At 36.0% G+C, this 20052-nt stretch overlaps 1 protein-coding gene across 5 annotated transcripts in view; it reads right to left on the reverse strand.

Annotated features, from left to right (window-relative positions):
- ABCD3 (ATP binding cassette subfamily D member 3) overlaps positions 1-20052 on the reverse strand; it is a 96765-nt gene that overhangs the window by 3803 nt on the left and 72910 nt on the right. For all 5 annotated transcript variants that reach the window (XM_009247621.4, XM_024245735.3, XM_024245706.3 and 2 more), the window contains 8 exon segments: positions 19634-19725; positions 19475-19547; positions 18204-18267; positions 10758-10835; positions 10587-10652; positions 10402-10491; positions 9820-9939; positions 2753-2857 (listed from right to left, as the gene is read on the reverse strand). In XM_009247621.4, coding sequence (XP_009245896.1) covers positions 2753-2857; positions 9820-9939; positions 10402-10491; positions 10587-10652; positions 10758-10835; positions 18204-18267; positions 19475-19547; positions 19634-19725 — 688 coding nt within the window.

A 20052-nucleotide genomic window follows, 5' to 3' on the forward strand; every position in this document is an offset into this window, starting at 1 on the left:
AAAATATATAAGAGGAATATGAGAAGGATAAAAATAGCCAAGGGTCAAAATCAGGAAAAATTAAATCAGTATAGCATTGTTGACAGTCAACTTGCTTCTCAAATACAGGGTCATAATCCCCTACCATAAACTATTGTTTTGGAATGTGTCTTGGAATTCAGATTTTGAAAATGTATTATTTAACACCTCCAGAGCAGAATTTTATAATTAAACACATAAATGTTTCTGTAGCAACACACATGGACACTGATATTGAGACAAATAGAGTTTAAATATCTTTTGTTAGCTTAGGCGAAGTTTTACCCAGTGAGCTTGCTACAAAATTATGAAAAATGTTTTAAATTTAAGCACTTTCTGGATTTCAGATTGTGAATACGTATTTATAGATCTGTACTTCAGATTTTCAAAAAAAAAAAAAAAAAAAACATTAATAGATAACAGCTGTAGTTGCTCTAGATCAGTGGTTCTCAACCAAGGTGGAGAGGTTGGTGATATTTGTCCCTCAGGGGGACATTTGGCAATGACTGGAGGCATTTTTATTTTCACAACTGAAAGCACTACTGGCATCTAATGGGCAGAGACCAGGGATGCTTTCTAAACATCCTCCAGTGCACGGCAACCCTCAGCCCTGCCCAACTAGGAATTACCAGTCAAAAAGTCAATAGTGCCAAGACTGAGAAATCCCACTCTGGGTCACTGTTCCTCCAAGTGGATCACTCAAGGCTGGCAAATGCATGCTTAGGGCATCTGGGAAATTTCCACCATGGTTTCTTAATTTTATTTTCATTTTGATAATAATTTTTAAAAGATCATTACAAGTATATTCTGGATCATTTTTACCATGAGATTGAAGTTCCTAAGTTTGTATTTACACCTCTGATTGCCAAAGTGATGTAACATAAAACTTCTAACGTGTAATAAGTTTGGCTGCACTGTAAAAAGGTTCTTAAATTGGTTAGGAATTGCATAATAAAATAAGCGTATTATCAGTATGAATAAAACATATATTTCAACCATACCACACTTTTCTGATTTTTCAGAGCTCATTTAAGATATTATTTCTCTGTTCATGATTCTACAATAATTGGATCAGACATCTACTTAACGCACAAATTCTTTACACGAGGATATAAAAAATATATGAAGTATATAAGTCAAAATAAAAAGCAAAATGCAAAATAATGAAATTTGAACCTCTATCTTTCTTAATTAAATCCCAAACCACTGGTTTAGTTTCATCTAAACGGTATCATAGGTCTCTTTAATGTTGCAAATTTGAAATTGTATTTAAGTTTTGTCTGTATTTAATGTATTTAATGTGTAAGTTTATATTAGTTTTGTAGCTGTAAAAGAGCTCTAGGCTTAAGGAATTCACACCTCATCATGTTTATACATGTTTAAGTGGTATCACAGTAATTTAAATTATCAATGAGGCCCCATATGAATTTTCTTTTAAATGGAACTGATGTTTTATAGAATTTATGCAGTCTTATGTGGGGACTTCAAGCCTATAGCTAGAGCATAAGAGGAAATCACGTGGTCAAAATTACCAGCGAAGAGCTCCTATGTCATTGAATCAACTGCAGACTACATGGTTTTATGTATATGAGAATACCATAAACATCTCTAATACCTATATATTTGAAAACCAACATGAACAAATGTATAATTATATATTACCAAGGCAAATTCAAGAATAGAAAATAAATCATTAACAAGATAAAATCAGTAGTTAAAATCTTTCTACAAAGAATAGCAAATTCTTTTATCACACCAGTGCTTCTCAAACTTTAATGTGCATTTGAATCATCTTAGAATTTTGTTAAAATGCAGATTCTGATTTAGCAGGGCTTGAAATTCTGCATTTCTAACAAACCCCTAGGTGACACTGCTGCTGCTGATCATGACCACACTTTGAATAGTAGGAATTCATAATATATATACTCAATATGACCTTTTTTATTTATTGAGAACTCCCAAAGAACACATACAAAATGTTAAAAATCCTCATCTACCTCATTTACTTATATAGAAACTATAAAACAGCTAGGATATACTACATTTGTTCCAAAATTTAACCATAGTATAGATGTTGGTAACAATTTCTCAAAGAAAGAAAACTGATACTATTGAATAATTTACTTAAAGAATGGAACCAATAAAGATAGCCTCAGACTTAGCTACTAAAAGCAGCTTTGGTAAAATATTGCTCAGGCTAGAAAATAAAACGGATAAATTAAAAATTGCCAAATAATTATTGTTGAGTTTTATTCATAAAAAAACTCTAATGTTTAGATAAAGTTAATGGAAAAATTAAGAAAAGGTCAGTTTATTAACTCTGAGTATAAGTAATGAGGTAAAGTGAAATAGATTTAAATATGTTGTTTTATATAAATGAGATATCTTTTATATCTCATTTATATATAAATATCTTTTATATCTCTTATATATGAGATATCTTTTATATCTCTTTTATATATGAGATATCTTTTATATCTCATTTATATAAAACAACATATTAAACATTAAATATTAAAATCTATTTCCCATATATAAAGAGAATTATATACAGAACTGTATTTATAATTCTTTTTCTTTTATTCATATGTTTTAAATCTTTATTAAAACAAGAAATCTTTTGGTAGAAATTTTGTTACTTAGTGACCTGGAATCTTCTCTTTGGACAGATTTGGACATAGTTTACACTAGGAAGGAGGCCGTGGCTCCTCAAACTGAGCACCTGCACACTTACCTTTCGACAATGACTATAAATGTAGCCTTCCACATCGACACTAACTGCACTTGTGCATTCATCCAAAATGGCAAACTGGGGTTTATGATAAAATAATCTTGCCATCTGAAGCATAAAAAAAAATTTTTGTGTAAAACACAGGCAGACCTAAAATTAGTAAGCCGAAACAAACTTATGTTAAATATGCACTTGTAGTCTTGTAAATCAAAAGTATAAAAATTATTCTAATTCAAAAAATCTACTTCTCAGAAATAGAAACAATATAAACATAACTGTTTTTGCTGTCATCCTGAACAAAGGCAAAAACGTACTTCATGGGAAATACTAATTGCTCAGAGTAAAACACAAAGCTTAAGACTGATGAGAGAGGAAGTTTCAAAATAGCATTAAAGAAAGCTCACTAAACAAATAAGATTACAGAGTACATATTTTAACCAAATCTCAGAATTCAGACTAGATGACTCCGACGCAAAAAGGTCTCTATTTTAAATATTTTGTTGCTTAAGTAATGGTACCAATTAATATTCTCACCAATAATTTTTATTGTACCTGTTTTATATCCCCATTGTCAGTTCTGGTTGTGCTCATTTTTTTAAGCCTTTGCTAATTTTATAAATGAAAATTAACATCAAAATTATAGCATACATTTCTTTGACTATCAGGAATGATGAACATTTTCCTACATTTATGTTCCCATGTATTTTCTGGGGATTGTTTATTCTGACCTTTTGTCTAACAGATATTCCAGTTTTTGTCATCTGCCCCCTGACAAGATCTCCATGTTTAAGACCAATGGGGCACTCTTCTATCCTTAATTTATCTTCTCTGCAACATTCTCCTTAGAAGACCACTCCAACCTTCTTGAGAAAGTGATAGTGAAACCATGCACCTAAGTTTCCTCCTACTTCTGAGGATCCTTTCTCAGTTTCTTTTCTAGCACTTTCTCCTTCACTCGACCATTAAATACAGGAGCTCCTTAGGGCTAATTTCTAGGTCTCCTCCTCTTTTTCCTGTATTCTGTCAGTGATCTCATCCAATCTTCTGATTTCAAATACTATTTACATTTTATAAACTTGCAATATGCATCTCTCACTCATACTTCTCAAATTTCCAGATATATAAAAATTTCAGCCAGGCACAGTGGCTCACGCCTGTAAATCCCAGCACTTTGTGAGGCTGTCGCAGGAGCCATTGCTAGAGATCAGGAGTTTGAAACCAGCCCAGGCAACACAGGGAAACCACATCTCTTAAAAAAAAAAAAAAAAAAATTAGCCAAGCATGGTGGTGTTCACCTGTGGTTCCAACTACTCAGGAGGCTAAGACAGGAGGGCTTGAGCCCAGTAGGTCAAGGCTGTAGTGAGCTATGATCAGGCCACTGCACTCCAGCCTGGCTGAAACAGCAAGACGCTATCTCAAAAAACAAACATTTTAAATTTAAAACATTTAAAAAATTAAACATAAAAATTCCTCTTTGAGTTTCTACGTGGGTATCTCACAGGACTCTCAAACGTTAAAAGTCTAAAACTCAAATGTAATTTCTAGATTTTCCCTCTAAAATCCATTCCCTTCCCTAATCTTGAATACTTCAGCAAATGAAACTATCAAACAGTTGTTCCAGCTGGAAAGCCAGGAGTCCTCCCTGGTCTGGTCCTTCCCTTTTCCTCTTCCCTTTCACTCTCCCACAGCTATTTTTAAAATGAACTAAAAAGTCCATTCAAGTAAGAAATGTGAAGTTTCAAGTTCACTCACTTTTCCTCATCTCCACAAACATGCCCTTAGCCCAGAGCACACTCATCTCCTGTCTGGATAGACTACAAGTTGCCTCCTACCACTTCTGCTGCTCCTCTCCAGTCCACTCTCCATGTAACCAGAGAACATCTTTCACACATGTCAATCAGGGAACTTCACTCTCTGGCTTAAAACCCTTCAACAACTTCCCATTTCACTTAAAATTCAAACTCCTTACCACGGTCTACAAGACCTGCACAATCTTATTTCCACTCACGCTCTAACCTCAACATTCTAGCCAACACCGCCTCCTCTCAACTGCTAGGAACAAGGTGCTTTACGCCTTAGAGCCTTAAACACACATCATTCTTTTCTTATGTCTCAAATGCCTTATTCTGTTCCTTAGAGCTTTCAGATTTCTGCTTATAATGTCATCTCAGGCAAACCTACCCTCATCCCTAGCCACAATCCAAGTGGGTCCTTTCTGTAACACCTCTGAAGCACTTCATATATAATCCCAGCACTTTGTGGGGCTGAGGAGGGCAGATCACTTGAGGCTAGGAGTTCGAGACTAGCCTGGCCAACATGGTGAAACCTCGTATCTACTAAAAATACAAAAATTAGCCAGTCATGGTGGTGCACACCTGTAGTCCCAGCTACCTGGGAGGTTGAGGAACAAGAATCGCTTGTACCTGGCTGGGCGCGGCAGCTCACGCCTGTAATCCCGGCACTTTGGGAGGCCGAGGCAGGCAGATCACAAGGTTAGGAGTTCAAGACAAGCCTGGCTAACATAGTGAAACCCTGTCTCTAATAAAAATACAAAAATTAGCTGGGCATGGTGGTGCGTGCCTGTAGTCCCAGCTACTTGGGAGGCTGAGGCAGGAGAATCGCTTGAACCCAGGAGGTGGAGGTTATAGTAAGCCAAGATCGTACCACTGCACTCCAGCTTGGGCAACAGAGTGAGACTTTGTCTCAAAAAAAAAAAAAAAAAAAGAATCACTTGTACCTGACAGGTGAAGGTTGCAGTGAGCCAAGACTGCGCCACTGCACTCCAGCCTAGGTGAAACAGTGAGACTCTGCTTTAAAAAAAAAAAAAAAAAAAAATTCAGAAAAGCAGAGACTATTTTAATCACTACCATGTACTCGACACTTATATATGGGTAGCATTCAACTATCTAATAAATGAATGACTAAAACAGCTTTCCACCTGTTTGCATGAGGTGAGGAAGGGGAGGCAGCAAGTATAGACTATGAAGAAGTTCAACTGTGCAGAAAATGAAAGTTACAGATCACAGAGAAGCTTTGGCTAAGGCAGAGTTTGCCTTTTAGATCAAAGAGACCTGAAAAATGTCTTTCCGCAAGAGAAGGACTAGAAGAGGTTAAATGTAGGTGGGGGTTGCAGGAGGGGACATAACTGAAGGAAAAGGGTGTGATAAAGTCAGAAGACAGACGCTCCATAAACATAGATGGAGGTATTTGCCTTTCTCAAGAAGGATGACATATCCTCCAAGACAGCGGAAGTAGGGAGGTCAGGACAGAGCAGCACACAGTTAATTAACAGGAATGGTTATCTGAGGGCATTCCACCAATGCCTCTCCTCTCTGCTCCCAAAGGACTCTCTGCATACCTTCATCACCACACTTACTACATGACATGGACATTTTCTCATCATGTGTCTCTCTCGCTCCCACTATGCTGTCAGCTACTTAATGCCACAATACAAGAAAGTTGTAAAGCAGGAGTGTCCAATTTTTTGGTTTCCCTGGGCCACACTGGAAGAAGAATTGTCTTGGGCCACACATAAAATACACTAACACTAACGATAGCTGACGAGCTTAAAAAAAATCACACACACAAAAAATCTCATAAGATTTTAAGAAAGTTTATGAATTTGTGTTAGGTTGCATTCAAAGCTGTCCTGGGCTGCATGTGTCCGTGAGCCGCAGGTTGGACAAGCTTGTTGTAAAGTGAATAAGCATATGCACACTGCAGCCATACTGCTTGCCTAAGCCTGACAAAGCCCCCACCACCAGCTTTAACATTTACTAGCTGTCTTTGCTTGGCCAGCTACTGAACTGCACAAAAGTTCAATTTCCTCTGTAAAATGGGGCGCGGTGGCTCACGCATGAAATCCCAGCACATAGGGAGGTCAAGACAGGTGGATCACTTGAGGTCAGGAGCTCGAGACCAGCCTGGCCAACGTGGTGAAACCCCATCTCTACTAAAAAAAAATACAAAAATTAGCCAGACATGGTGGTGCATGCCTGTAATCCCAGCTACTTGGGAGGCTGAGGCAGGAAAATCTCTTGAACCTGGGAGGCAGAGATTACGGTGAGCTGAGATTGTGCCACTGCACTCCAGCCTGGGTGACAGAATGAGACTCTGTCTCAAAAAAAAAAGTGGGGGGGCATTCCCAGTTCTTACCTCACAGGACTGTTGTGAGGATGAAATGAGTCACCTGTGTAAGGTGCCTGACATACTGTCTGTCATCTATTCAGCACTCAATAAAAATTAGCTGTAATTTAACTGAAATAAAAGCCTATCTTTCTTTGAGAAGTAGAAGGCGAGTTATTCTGCGAAGTGCGGTGGGTTAAGTAATGGGGTAGAAAACCCAAAATTGGTAGTTTTAAAATGATTGTCATGAAAAATGAGAGAAGGATAAAAATAAGTAAAATGATTGCTAAGCCATGCTGTGAGCCCATCTGATGTTTTTTAGCTGTGCTCAGAAGAGTGGTTAGAGAAGTGCCAAGGCAAATAACTGCCAAGGCAAATAACTGGGTTGGGATTTAGGTAATAGGATGACACAAAAAGTGGGAAAGGAAGTTAAGGAGAAGGGATGAACTGTTCATTCCTTAAGAAATATATCTTATCTCCTATGGGCCACATCCTGGATTATGAAGTCTGTACTGGACAGGAAAGGAGGCAGAGACAGAAAAGGACTGATCAATTGTAAGGAAAGGGAAGGATTAATATTCTAGAGATCTCAGGGAATTTGAGAAAGGGGCATAGTTGCTAATTTAAGGTAAAAAAAAAAAAGATTTACAAAAATGGATTAAAAAAACACTAAAAATTTTATAACAGTGGTATCTCTGGTAAAGGGGTTTGGCCCAATTTATGCTTAAATAAATATTCCACTTTTCCATCATATATACTTTTTCATAATTCAAAATAAGAAAAGTTATTACTAAATAGGAAGAGCAAGAAAAATGGAGTGGAAAAGATAACTTTTGGTCAGAAACACAAGATATCCCAAATTGTGACATTAGCTGGAGCAACCCTGGCTGACTCACTGTTCTAAGTGGCTAGGCCTTTTAGGTCTGTTCTTCCTAAAAATTCTAATACCTACTTTCCCCCCAACTTTCTACTTTGGTAATTTTCAATCCTACCAAAAAACTGAAAGGACAGTAAAATGAATACACATATACAATCTTTACCTAACTTCACCAATGTTAGTATTTGTAGCGTTAGCGTTCTCCTTTCCGCCCTCTGAAACAAAACAACAGGCTCTCTTTTACACATCACATTCAATTCTCTAGACAATGGCTTACACAGAACACACCCTGCCAATGGCTTGGCCATGCTCCAGTTATATATGCAGTGGTATCACAGGTGAGCTTTCCCCATTTCCCAAACGCCTCTACGCCTCTATTATGGATCATGTTTTTTTTTTTTTTTTTTTCTTTTGAGATGGAGTCTTGTTCTGTTGCCCTGGCTAGAGTGTAATGGCATGATCTTGGCTCACTGCAACCTATGCCTCCCGGGTTGAAGTGATTCTCCCGCCTCAGCCCCCCACTGCTCTGGGCATGCCTTTGAATTCCTAATCTTCAAATAAAAATTATCCCTTCTGTACTTTTATACCACACACACACTGTTCCTTGGTTTAAGTACATTCATTATTCATTCTCTGAGTTTCCATCGTGTCCATTTCTGAACCATATCCTTCCATTTTCTCTGAAGACATAGTACAGAAATTTAAAGTTATTTTGCAGTTCTTTATTTGCAGTTATTTCTATAGTCAGCTTCTAAATTGACTCTAGAAATGCCTAATCATTTCAAATTTTCACTCCTTCAGCCTAATTTCCATTTTGAATATAGCTATTCTCTCTCTCATTTATGACTTACTCTTCACACTAGATTCATCTCACATTATAGCACTAGCCAGGCAAGTCACACTATTAGGTTAATATTAACCTCATGTAGAGTGGGTATGATTTTGGGAAAAACAACCTGCAAAATCAGGGACTCGGAGGTAACAAAAAGGTGGAACATAACCTGAATATAATGGGTTAGAAATTCTGCCATAAGCCAATTTCTTTTGCTTTCTTTCCTTAGCTACAGTTTTCTCTAATCTCCATGAGGCTAATACTCTGCAGGGGGAGAGGAGAATCTCTTGCATGGATCTATTCAAACTATGAAATATATAGTTAAAAAATGACTCTTTATGAAGTTGCCCCTCTTGACAAGGTACCCAAACTACCGTTCTTTTTAAATTTTTATTTATTTATTTATTTTTAGAGAAATGATCTCCCTCTATCGCCCAGCCTGGAGTGCCACGGTGTGTGATCACAGCCCACTGCAGCCTCAAACTCCTGGGCTCAAGCAATCTTTCTGCCTCCCAGTAGCTAGGACTATAGGCATGTGCCACTACGCCCAGATAATTTTTAAATTTTTTTTGTAGAGAAAGGGTCTTGCTATGTTGCCCAGGCTGGTCTCATTCTTACTAGGTAGTGTTTAATGCATATTTTTGGTTTGGGACAAGTTTAGTCATCATAAAAATTAAAGTAGTTTCTTTCAAATGCTTGTTTATATTAGGAAAACTTAAAAATTCTAAGTAACTTTAAGTAGTAGATACTGAACCTTGAAACAAAAACATACATATAATAGTGGAGGAAAAGGGCAAGAACAGAATAAAGATAAAATTTGAATGGATCGTTTCTAATACCTTCAGCTATTTCAGAAAGAATAGCCTGAGTGATACAAAAGAGATGTCTATAGGGAAGAGACATGAGAAGAAATTTCAAAACCCAGCTAGGATTACCTTATATCCCAGGAATAATGAGCTACAGAGTTTCTCTGAACTTTTAGAAAAATGGATTATTGGTATATAGTCGGATCTGCAGTTTTTCCTTTCACAGGTACTGGCAGGGTATTTATGAATTTTTCAGAATTCCAAATTTACATGCAAGTTAAAGATTTTCAAACACTTTTATGGTAATTTAAACTAATCCATACTGAAACAGCTGCTGAATAAAAAAAAATAAGATGAAACTTTGTGTCCTGATTAATTAAAATGCTGGAACCAGTTGCATTCTTGTGCAATTTCTTCACAGTATACTTACTGCCATTCTTTGCTTTTCTCCACCACTGAGTACGTCCATCCAATCCTGAACACTGTCCCAGCCTCCTTCACGTTCAAGGATATGACCCAACTGGACATTGTCTAAGTATTCCTTCAGTACCTTTCAGCAAAATGATTAAAGATGAAATTAAACTTAATATAAGCCAACATTCTTAATAGTGGTTTATTTTTTAAACTGGAATCACTATAATTCTATTGTCTGTACCACTTAAAAGATACATTTCAGAAAAGAATGTGGCACAAGGTAGCCCTGAACCTTTCAGCTCCTATCTACACCAAACTTGACAAAATATGTCTAGTAGCTTAAAGAGAATAACACTATTGTACATAATAAAAGGACGATGGCAATGAGAAAACAAACAATGGTGTAAAGGTTAAGATTAAACTCTTTTTAAGCCAGGCGATTATCATCTTACCTCAGCTTAGAAAATCACAATTTACGGCTTTGGAAGGCTTTACAGCTTAAGATAAACTACCTGGCATTTAAAATACTTAATTGATTAAAATAAACAATCTGAAATGGAGTATTTTCAGTGGACCTAGGATATAAACATTCCCTTACTAGGTCAGAAATTCCCTTCCTTTTCTGATCTTCTCGTCCGTCTGGATATATCACTTGATCTCGAAGTGTTCCAAGGGTCATGTAAGGTCTCTGACAGTAGTAGAGCAAAAGTCATTAGAAGCAAAATGAAAAAACAAATAAACAAAAAGATCTTTAGATCAAAGATAACTCAAGCTAGGTCTTACCTGAGGAACATAAAATAATTTTCCTCTTTCGGGTTTAGTTAGACGTCCTCCAAAAAGAGGCCATAACTATTAAAAAGAGAGAGAAGGGAGAAGAACAATTGTAAAATTTACAAAGTGGTAGACAGCATGGCAAAATAAGACTGCAAAATTTTGAGGCCAACTTGTACTTACTTCACCAAGAACACGGAAAAGTGAACTCTTTCCGCAGCCATTTGGACCACAAATTAGAACGTTAGCCCCAGATCGAACCTGAAAAAAAAAAAAATCAGTCTGTGAAGTAATTAAATCAAATTAACATATACTTAATCAACATTTCCTTAGACTCAAATATTAATAGCTCCTGGCTAATTATAAGCCTTCTGTTCGTCAGTAAATGTAGCATTAGATAAAGCAGTGAAGAGGTATTGTGAAGGGACCTTTTACTTTGTTTACTTCCAATTTTTACCATTACTTTTTTTTCACTTAAAAAATTATTATTGCTGGGTACAGTGGCTCACACCTATAATCTCAGCATTTTGGGAGGCTAAGGCAGGAGGATCGCTTGAAACTGGGAGTTTGAGACTAACCTGGGAAATAAAACAAGACCCTCATCTCTACAAAAAATAAAAATAAAAAATTAGGCAGGTGTGGTGGTGCACACCTGTAGTCCCAGCTACTCAGGAGGCTGAGGTGGGAGGATTACTTGAGTCCAGCAGTTTAAGGATGCAGTGAGCTATGATGTCACCTAGGCTGACAGAACAAGACCCCATCTATATACATGTATGTATAAATAAATAAATTTACTGACTGATTGATATCATCAACTTAAGATAAAGAGAGCTAAAGTTTAACAAACTGAGAATTCTTGAAAACAATAAATACATGTGTATACACAGTCTCTTTTAAAAAAATGAAAATGTACTCTATAGACTGTTCTACAACTTGCTTTTATTATTTAACAATATATCACAGATATTCTTCCAGGTCAGTATATTCAGATTCCCCCATTCCTTTCCTTTAATGCCTCAAGCATCTTCCATAGTAAGGATATACTATAACTTATTTAAACACTCCCCTTTAGTTAAATATTTAGGTCATCTGCATTTTGTTTTGCTCCTCTAGATAATATAATAATAAAATGAGTGTATAAGTCAGCAACTTATGCAATAGTAAGCAATGTTTCTGTAGATTCCATTCTTAGAAATTATAAGTGTTTTATCAAAATATATGTGCACTATAAATATATACAAGTGTCACTAAATTATTCTGCAACAACATAAAGATAAATGAGAAAATGTAAAGAGTGGTTAAGTTCTAGGCTTATGATCTTATAAGTATCTGATCAACTCTGTAAAGAATAGAAAATCTTAGTTATAATTCTAGCTTACAACATTAAACACCAATGCAACACAATAGGAAAGAAAATATCAGAGAGATATGAGTTACCCTAGCTGGTAACCTGCCTTTAACAAATTTGTTAAGCTGGTGAGCCTTCTGTTCCTATTATTTAATTCAATGAATATTTATTGAATGCTCTCTGTCAGGCTCTGTTCTAGGCAAGTAGGCCACATTAATGAATTAAAGAGACAACAAAAACAAAAAACCAAAAACCTCTACCCTTACTGGTTTACATTCTAGTGGTAAGAGACATACAATAAAGAATATACATAACATATAAGTTAAATAGTATATTAGAAAATAAGTACTTTGGAGGAAAAAACAGATAAAGAGAACTTGGGAGCGGGTGAGGAAAGCTGCATTTTTAAGGTGGTCAGAGTAGACTTTATTGAATATGACAACTGAGTAAAACTTTGAAAGAAGGGGTGAATTAGGATTTAACTAAAAGAAGACTGTTCTAGCCCCCACCTTTACCACCCATAAAAAGCTGGTACAGCCTGGCCAACATGGTAAAACCCTGTCTCTACTAAAAATACAAAAATTGGCTGGATGCAGTGGCGGGCACCTGTAATCCCAGCTACTCAGGAGGCTGAGGCATGAGAATTGCTTGAACCCGGGAGGCAGAGGTTGCAGTGAGCCAAGATCGCGCCACTGCACTCCAGCCTGGGCAACAGAGCAAGGCTCCGTCTCAAAAAAAAAAAAAAAAAAATTTGCTGGTACAAAGGCACTGAAGCAGGAATATAGCTATCCTATTCAAAAAATAAATAAAAAATAAAAAACAGAAACAAGGCTGATTTTACTGAAGAATGAACAGGAAAGAATAGTAGGAAATGAGATCAGAGAGGTATCAGGTAGGGGTAGGGTAGTGGCAGGCATTGAAAGAACTTTGGCTTTTACTGTGACAAAATGGAGAGCCATCAGCACTGTTCACAATAGCCAAAAGGTGGAAGCAAGGAAGCGACCCAAGAGGATGAATGGATAAACAAAATGTGATACACACACACACACACACAATGAAATGGCATTCAACCTTTAAAATGAATGAAACTCTGACACATGCTACAATATAGATGAACCTTGAAAACATTATGCTAAGTGAAATAAACCAGCCACAAAAGGACAAATGCTGTATGACTTCACTTATATGTGGTTCCTAGAGCAGTCAAATTCATAGACAGAAAGAATGAGAGGTTACCAGGGGCAAGGGAGAGGAAGGAAGGAGAGTTATTGTTTAATGAGTACAGAGTTTCTATTTGGGATGATGGAAAAGTTCTGGAAATGGATAGTGGTGGTGGCTGCATAACACTGTAAATGTACTTAATGCCACTAAATTATACACTTAGAAATGGTTAAAAAGCCAAATTTTATGTTTATTTTTACATTTTAAAAACTTCTTAAAGAAAAAAGAATGAAGCAGCCTAACACATAGTTGATCTAAAAGAAAATAACAATTTACACACATAATTGTAAAAGAGTTGTTCAAATGAATAAACTTTTTTCTGATAATTAAATAATCATTTTGATAGACTTCTTTTTAAATAACACAATTTCCTTATCATATAAAATTGAATATACTGAATGTTCCTCATAAAGCAAGGTTATCATATAAAATAATCATACTCTACTGTAACAGCGATGCCCTTAGAAGGTCCTAAAGTTCAGTGAGCTGGTAATTAAATGGTTCCCTGCTACTATGTTTTATTTGAGTAATGTTGGCCATATATAAATTCTCCCCTCCTAACTGCTCTTTGTGGTTTACAATGGCATCAATATTCCTGCCTCCAATAATACCCTTCCACATTATTTGTTGCAGTATGCCAGGAAACCCCAAAAACAGATTTGTAATGATGTATATAAATAATAACCAGACTTACTGAAATCCTGAGTTATCCTTTTATGCTCTAAATCAAGCCTGGCTAACCTACTCAGCATTCACTTTTCTTTACTCCATGGCATTTGGCGGTGTTGAACAAAACCTCCAATTATGACGTCAGCCATGATAAGTCAGTGATAATTTTTCTGTATTAAAAATTTATTAAGTACGTATTTTTGTGGGGTTAAATTAAGACTAAAAGCCAAGAGTAACATTTACTGAAAATTAAGTTCTTAACAGCACTGTATTATTGGGGATCTCAGAATGCTTTACCGGATCAACCAACGCTTTGAACCACCATATTCTTACCAATAAAAATATACCCCCCAAATAATACTCCTTGATAAATCCCACTTTCTATAAATTTATCATAACAAATCAAAAATTCTACACATAAATTTAAGTAAAAGAAAAATTATATAAAAGTATGGTGTTTATGAAGATTGATTAGTTTCTTTAAACACTATAAGTATACCTTACTGAAAAGGTAAAAATCTTAGTAAGTTACAAAGTACTTGTTTTTGGAGACAGGATCTCACTCTGTAGCCCAGACTGGAGTATAGTGGTGCGATCTCCGCTCACTGCAACCTCTGCCTCACTGGCACAAGCGATCCTCCCACCTCAGCAGCCTGCGTAACCAGGACCAAAGGTGGGCACCACCACACCCAGCTAATTTTTTTGTATTTTTCACAGAGACGGGGTTTTGTCATGTTGCCCAGGCTGGCCTCAAACTCCTGAGCTCAAGCAATCCGCCCACCTTGGACAAAGTACTATTTTAATCCCCACATGGTAACCTGCAAGCTATTACCTCTTAGGATCTCCCCAGTCTACATACTTCCCAGAATAATATCTAGACGGATAAATATGTCTGTACTGGGGAGTTTATAATGGAAAATGGTATAAAATCTCTTATTCCAAAGCAGTTTTTATTATTTGGTTACAAATGTAACCCAAAAGGCAAATGAATCATAAAGTAGGAAAGATTTATTTGAGGGGCCAAGTCTCAGTTTTATTATGCCTCTTTCCAAGAGAAAGAAATCTTTATTTTCAAGTAAGCCAGATGAGTAGAAAATAATTAGAGGCTGCAAAGAACTGAAGAACATTTGTTGACTATAGAAAGGCTATGTTAAGAAAAACAATAAAAAGACATAATGAATGTGAGAAACCCAAGTCTACTTTAGAATACTTTAAGTCAGAAAGAGATAAGAATTCATAACAGTGAACCAAAAAGAAGTCAGAGAAACAGTTCTCAGGGGAGGAGAAAACAAGAATCACAGGATAGACACCAGGAAGTAAGGAACATGGTTACGAAGTAAAACACTCCAACAAGCAAGGACATAAGTGGGGACCCAAGACTTTCCAAATGAAACCCAAAAAAGAGAAAGAATTAAGGACTTTTTTAAAAAATTTTTTTCCTTTTATTTGCCACTTTTCAAAATAATGAGTATCATAATAAACCCATTAATTTAAACATTTTGATGTATTTTAATACAGAGTAGTTATTGTTCTTTTTTTTATTATACTTTAAGTTTTAGGGTACATGTGCACAATGTGCAGGTTAGTTACATATGTATACATATGCCATGCTGGTGTGCTGCACCCATTAACTCGTCATTTAGCATTAGGTATATCTCCTAATGCTATCCCTCCCCCCTCCTCCCACCCCACAACAGTCCCCAGAGTGTGATGTTCCCCTTCCTGTGTCCATGTGTTCTCATTGTTCAATTCCCACCTATGAGGGAGAACATGCGGTGTTTGGTTTTTTGTCCTTCCGATAGTTTACTGAGAATGATGATTTCCAATTTCATCCATGTCCCTACAAAGGACATGAACTCATCGTTTTTTACGGCTGCATAGTATTCCATGGTGTATATGTGCCACATTTTCTTTATCCAGTCTATCATTGTTGGACATTTGGGTTGGTTCCAAGCCTTTGCTATTGTGAATAGTGCCGCAATAAACATACGTGTGCATGTGTCTTTATAGCAGCATGATTTATAGTCCTTTGGGTATATACCCAGTAATGGGATGGCTGGGTCAAATGGTATTTCTAGTTCTAGATCCCTGAGGAATCGCCATACTGACTTCCACAAGGGTTGAACTAGTTTACAGTCCCACCAACAGTGTAAAAGTGTTCCTATTTCTCTACATCCTCTCCAGCACCTGTTGTTTCCTGACTTTTTAATGATTGCCATTCTAACTGGTGTGAGATGGTATCTCATTGTGGTTTTGATTTGCATTTCTCTGATGGCCAGTGATGGTGAGCATTTTTTCATGTGTCTTTTGGCTGCATAAATGTCTTCTTTTGAGAAGTGTCTGTTCATGTCCTTCGCCCACTTATTGATGGGGTTCTTTGGTTTTTTCTTGTAAATTTGTTGGAGTTCATTGTAGATTCTGGATATTAGCCTTTTGTCAGATGAGTAGGTTGCGAAAATTTTCTCCCATTTTGTAGGTTGCCTGTTCACTCTGATGGTAGTTTCTTTTGCTGTGCAGAAGCTCTTTAGTTTAATTAGATCCCATTTGTCAATTTTGGCTTTTGTTGCCATTGCTTTTGGTGTTTTAGACATGAAGTCCTTGCCCATGTCTATGTCCTGAATGGTAATGCCTAGGTTTTCTTCTAGGACATTTTTAAGACTATAAAAGTGAAATTGTAGAAATGACAGAAGTCTATTAAATACAAACATAAGGGCTTTAAAAGAAAAGGCTTTGAACTAAAAAAGAAAGTGACAGCTTTAGTGTGGTAACATCAAGACAAAATATTATTATGGACCATAATCATGATCCATCTATTCTGAGTATCCCAACCCCCTTTCTCATTGTGCTTCAGTCATGTGTGCCTCTATATTATTGGTATATTTTATTTCTGCATAAAGACAGAAGTGAGGGTAAGTAGGAGAAAGGGACAAGAGGCATTCTTCAACGAAGCCTCACGTCCTTTTTATCCTTGGACAGTGGCAATAAAGGGGCGACTGGAAATCAAGCCTGGCTACCTACTTTGCCAAAGGAACATTCAAGTGACTGAAGTACCTGGAGCTATGTGAGAAAACACTTCTGTGATATGTGGAGCCAGTCAATATTTACCAACTACATTTACATTTTCTGTACTTCATCTTGTATTTCCTGGCTTTGGAATAAATATGATAATGATAGAATACTCATTGTTGAATAAGTTCAAAGTACTTTGCATAACTAACAATTTTCATTTTTATAATTCATTGAGAAGAAAGTAGACATGTGCTTAATATAAATTACTAAGAGCAGAAAACTGAAGACTTACTTAAGACTGTAACAAATTAAAAACAAGTCCAATAATTATATTCTTTATTTTATAAACTATCAGACAATATTCCTTCAAAGAAAGCAGTAGGAAAAAAATCCCCACATAAAACACAAACTACAGATGGCCATGCACATTAGCATGTGGAGAGGAATTCTAGAGCTGTGCTGTCCAATACCATAGCCACTACTCCCATGTGGCTGTTTAATTTTAAATCATATTAATTAAATTAAATTTTAAATTCAGTTTTGCAGCTGTACTAGTCACATTTCACATGCTCAGTATCTACACATGGTTATTTTACTGGACAGTGAAAGTATAGAGCATTTCCATCATTGCAGAAAGTTCTACGGGAAAGTGTTGTTCCAGAGAAATGGTGTCTAGAATGGGGAACATGGCCTATGTGATAGGAATTTGTTACTAATTATGAAGATTTCTGGATCTGAACCATTCATAAAGCCACAACATAGAGAAAACCTAAATAGTAACCCTTAAATCTGCGAGTCTTACAAATCATACAAAAACATTCATCTTTTGTCTTTTCTTTTTAATTTGGTCCCATATCCCATTTCATTAGCAGAGTATATTGAATCAACATCAGTTTTCACTTGGCATGGGATTTTACTTGTTTTAGGTAAGTGTCTATTTGTAGCGCTACTGTGCGGCTCTTCCCGTTTTCATCAGTAATAAAACAGTCTGTATTTTGTTTTTATAGGTACAAATCATCCTGTACAGTCACAACAATACCAGCCACACCATAAGTTTCTTTTTAATGTAAAGAGACTAAAATTATATGTGTGTTTAAATACTCATTTTACACTGGAGACTCCAATTTACTATATTTTCTATGACTTTCTTGACATAAACTTCATTTGCAAAAAGTTTTTTGGTAGTAGTATTTGAAATTTTGAAGTCCTGTCAATTAAGAAAAATAGATTTCTAAGCGTTTCAAAGACTTACTTTTTAAAGCAATTCTGTGGATTCAGAGACTAAGTTGAGCCTTAAAGTTACTTTAAATATTCAGGTAATCTTTTTTCAGTTCACATTTTGAAGATGATTTAAGCTTTTATATGATCACTTAAAAACTTACTTCAAAATTAAGGTCTCGGATCAAAACATCTCCATTTGGCGTTGCTAAAGGAACATGATCAAACCTATAGAGGAAATTTAAAAAAAGAGAATTACTTTAAAGTATATAAGGAACTAATACAACTCAATACCAAAAATACAAATAACCTGATTAAAAAATGGGCAAAGAGCTTAAACACTTCCTAAAAGAAGAAATTCAGATGGCCAACAGGTATACGAAAAGGTGCTCAACATCTCAGTCATCAGGAAAATGCAAATCAAAACCACAATGAGACGTCACCTCTCACCTGTTAGGATGACTATTATCAAAGAGACAAATGGTAAGTGTTGGCAAAGATGTGGAGAAAGGAAACCTTGTACATTGTTGGTGGGACTACAAATAGTACAGCTATTATGGAAAACAGTATGGATGTTCCTCAAAAAATTAAAATTAGGACTACCGTATGATCTAGCAATCCCACTTCTGGGAACATTTCCAAAGGAAATAAAATCAGTATCTCAAAGAGAATCTTCCTCCCATGTTCACTCCAGCATTATTTACAATAGTCCACATATGGAAACTACCTAAATGTCCTTCAACTGATGAGAGGATAAAGAAAATATAGTGTGTACAGTGTGTATATATTCACACACACACAAAATACACACAATAGAATATTACCCCACCTTTAAAAAAGAAGGAAACTGGGCCATTTTCAACATAGATGGATCTGGAGGACATTATGCTAAGCAAAATAAGCAAGACACAAAAAGAGAAACACTATGTGATCTTACTTGTATGTGGAATCTAAAATAGTCAAACTCATAGAAGCAGAGAGTAGGATGGTGGTTGCCAGGGGGTTAGGGAGAGAGGAAACGGGGGTAATATTGGTCAAATGGCACAACATTTCAGTGATGCCAGAAGAATAAATTCTGTAGATCCACTGTACTAGGACAATAGTAGAAAATACTACATTTTATACCTGAAATTTGCTAAGATACATCTAAATTAAATTCTCACTAAACACACACAAAAATGGTAACTATGTAGAGGCGATAGGTAAATTAATTAGCCAAAACGTAATCATTTCACAACATATACAGATATCAAAGCGTCAAGTTGTATACTTTCAATATTAATATTTAGGTATTTTTTAGGTCACATGATACCTCTAAGCTGTTTTTTAAAAAAGAAATAATTTTAAACACTAAGCAATTGTAAGCTGAAAAAGAAAGACTACTATGAAGTTTAACAAACATTTATGGTGCTAAAGGACCTTTTTCTGTACGTACTTTATAATGTTATCTGCAATAATGATTTCTCCAGCACCAGGTATCAAGGGAATGACTTGTACTCCTTCAATACCTTAAATGGAAAATAGGTATTAAAGCATCATATTATGTTAGCAAACACTTAAAATTGTGACCTTAAACTGTGACACTCATATTTACCCTTTTCCTGTTGTGAGACCATTGTGCGCTCATATTTGCCATGATTTAAATCCTTCAGTACTTGCATTAATTCTGTAATCCGAGCAGTAAAACTAAAATTTTAGAAAAGGAAACCATAATCAAAACTCCAGACTATTGTCATACCTTTTATTTTATACAAACTTAAGTTCCTAAAATTATGATTTAGTATAAATGAAGTAACCTAACAGTCTCATCAACATAAAGTATTAATGATAACATGTGTGCTTTATTATGTTTCAGTAGGAGAGCAGGAATACAGGGATGAAGGAAGAGGTTTCCATAGGATCCCCAACTCAACAGATACTTCATTAATAGCCAAGTCAAGGCAGTTATTTGCTGAGAATTTTCAGGAGGTTTCTCTTGGATACTACAAAAGAACCACTACTAGTATATTCCTT

Source organism: Pongo abelii, chromosome 1, assembly GCF_028885655.2.
Source record: "Pongo abelii isolate AG06213 chromosome 1, NHGRI_mPonAbe1-v2.0_pri, whole genome shotgun sequence".
NCBI lineage: Eukaryota > Metazoa > Chordata > Mammalia > Primates > Hominidae > Pongo > Pongo abelii.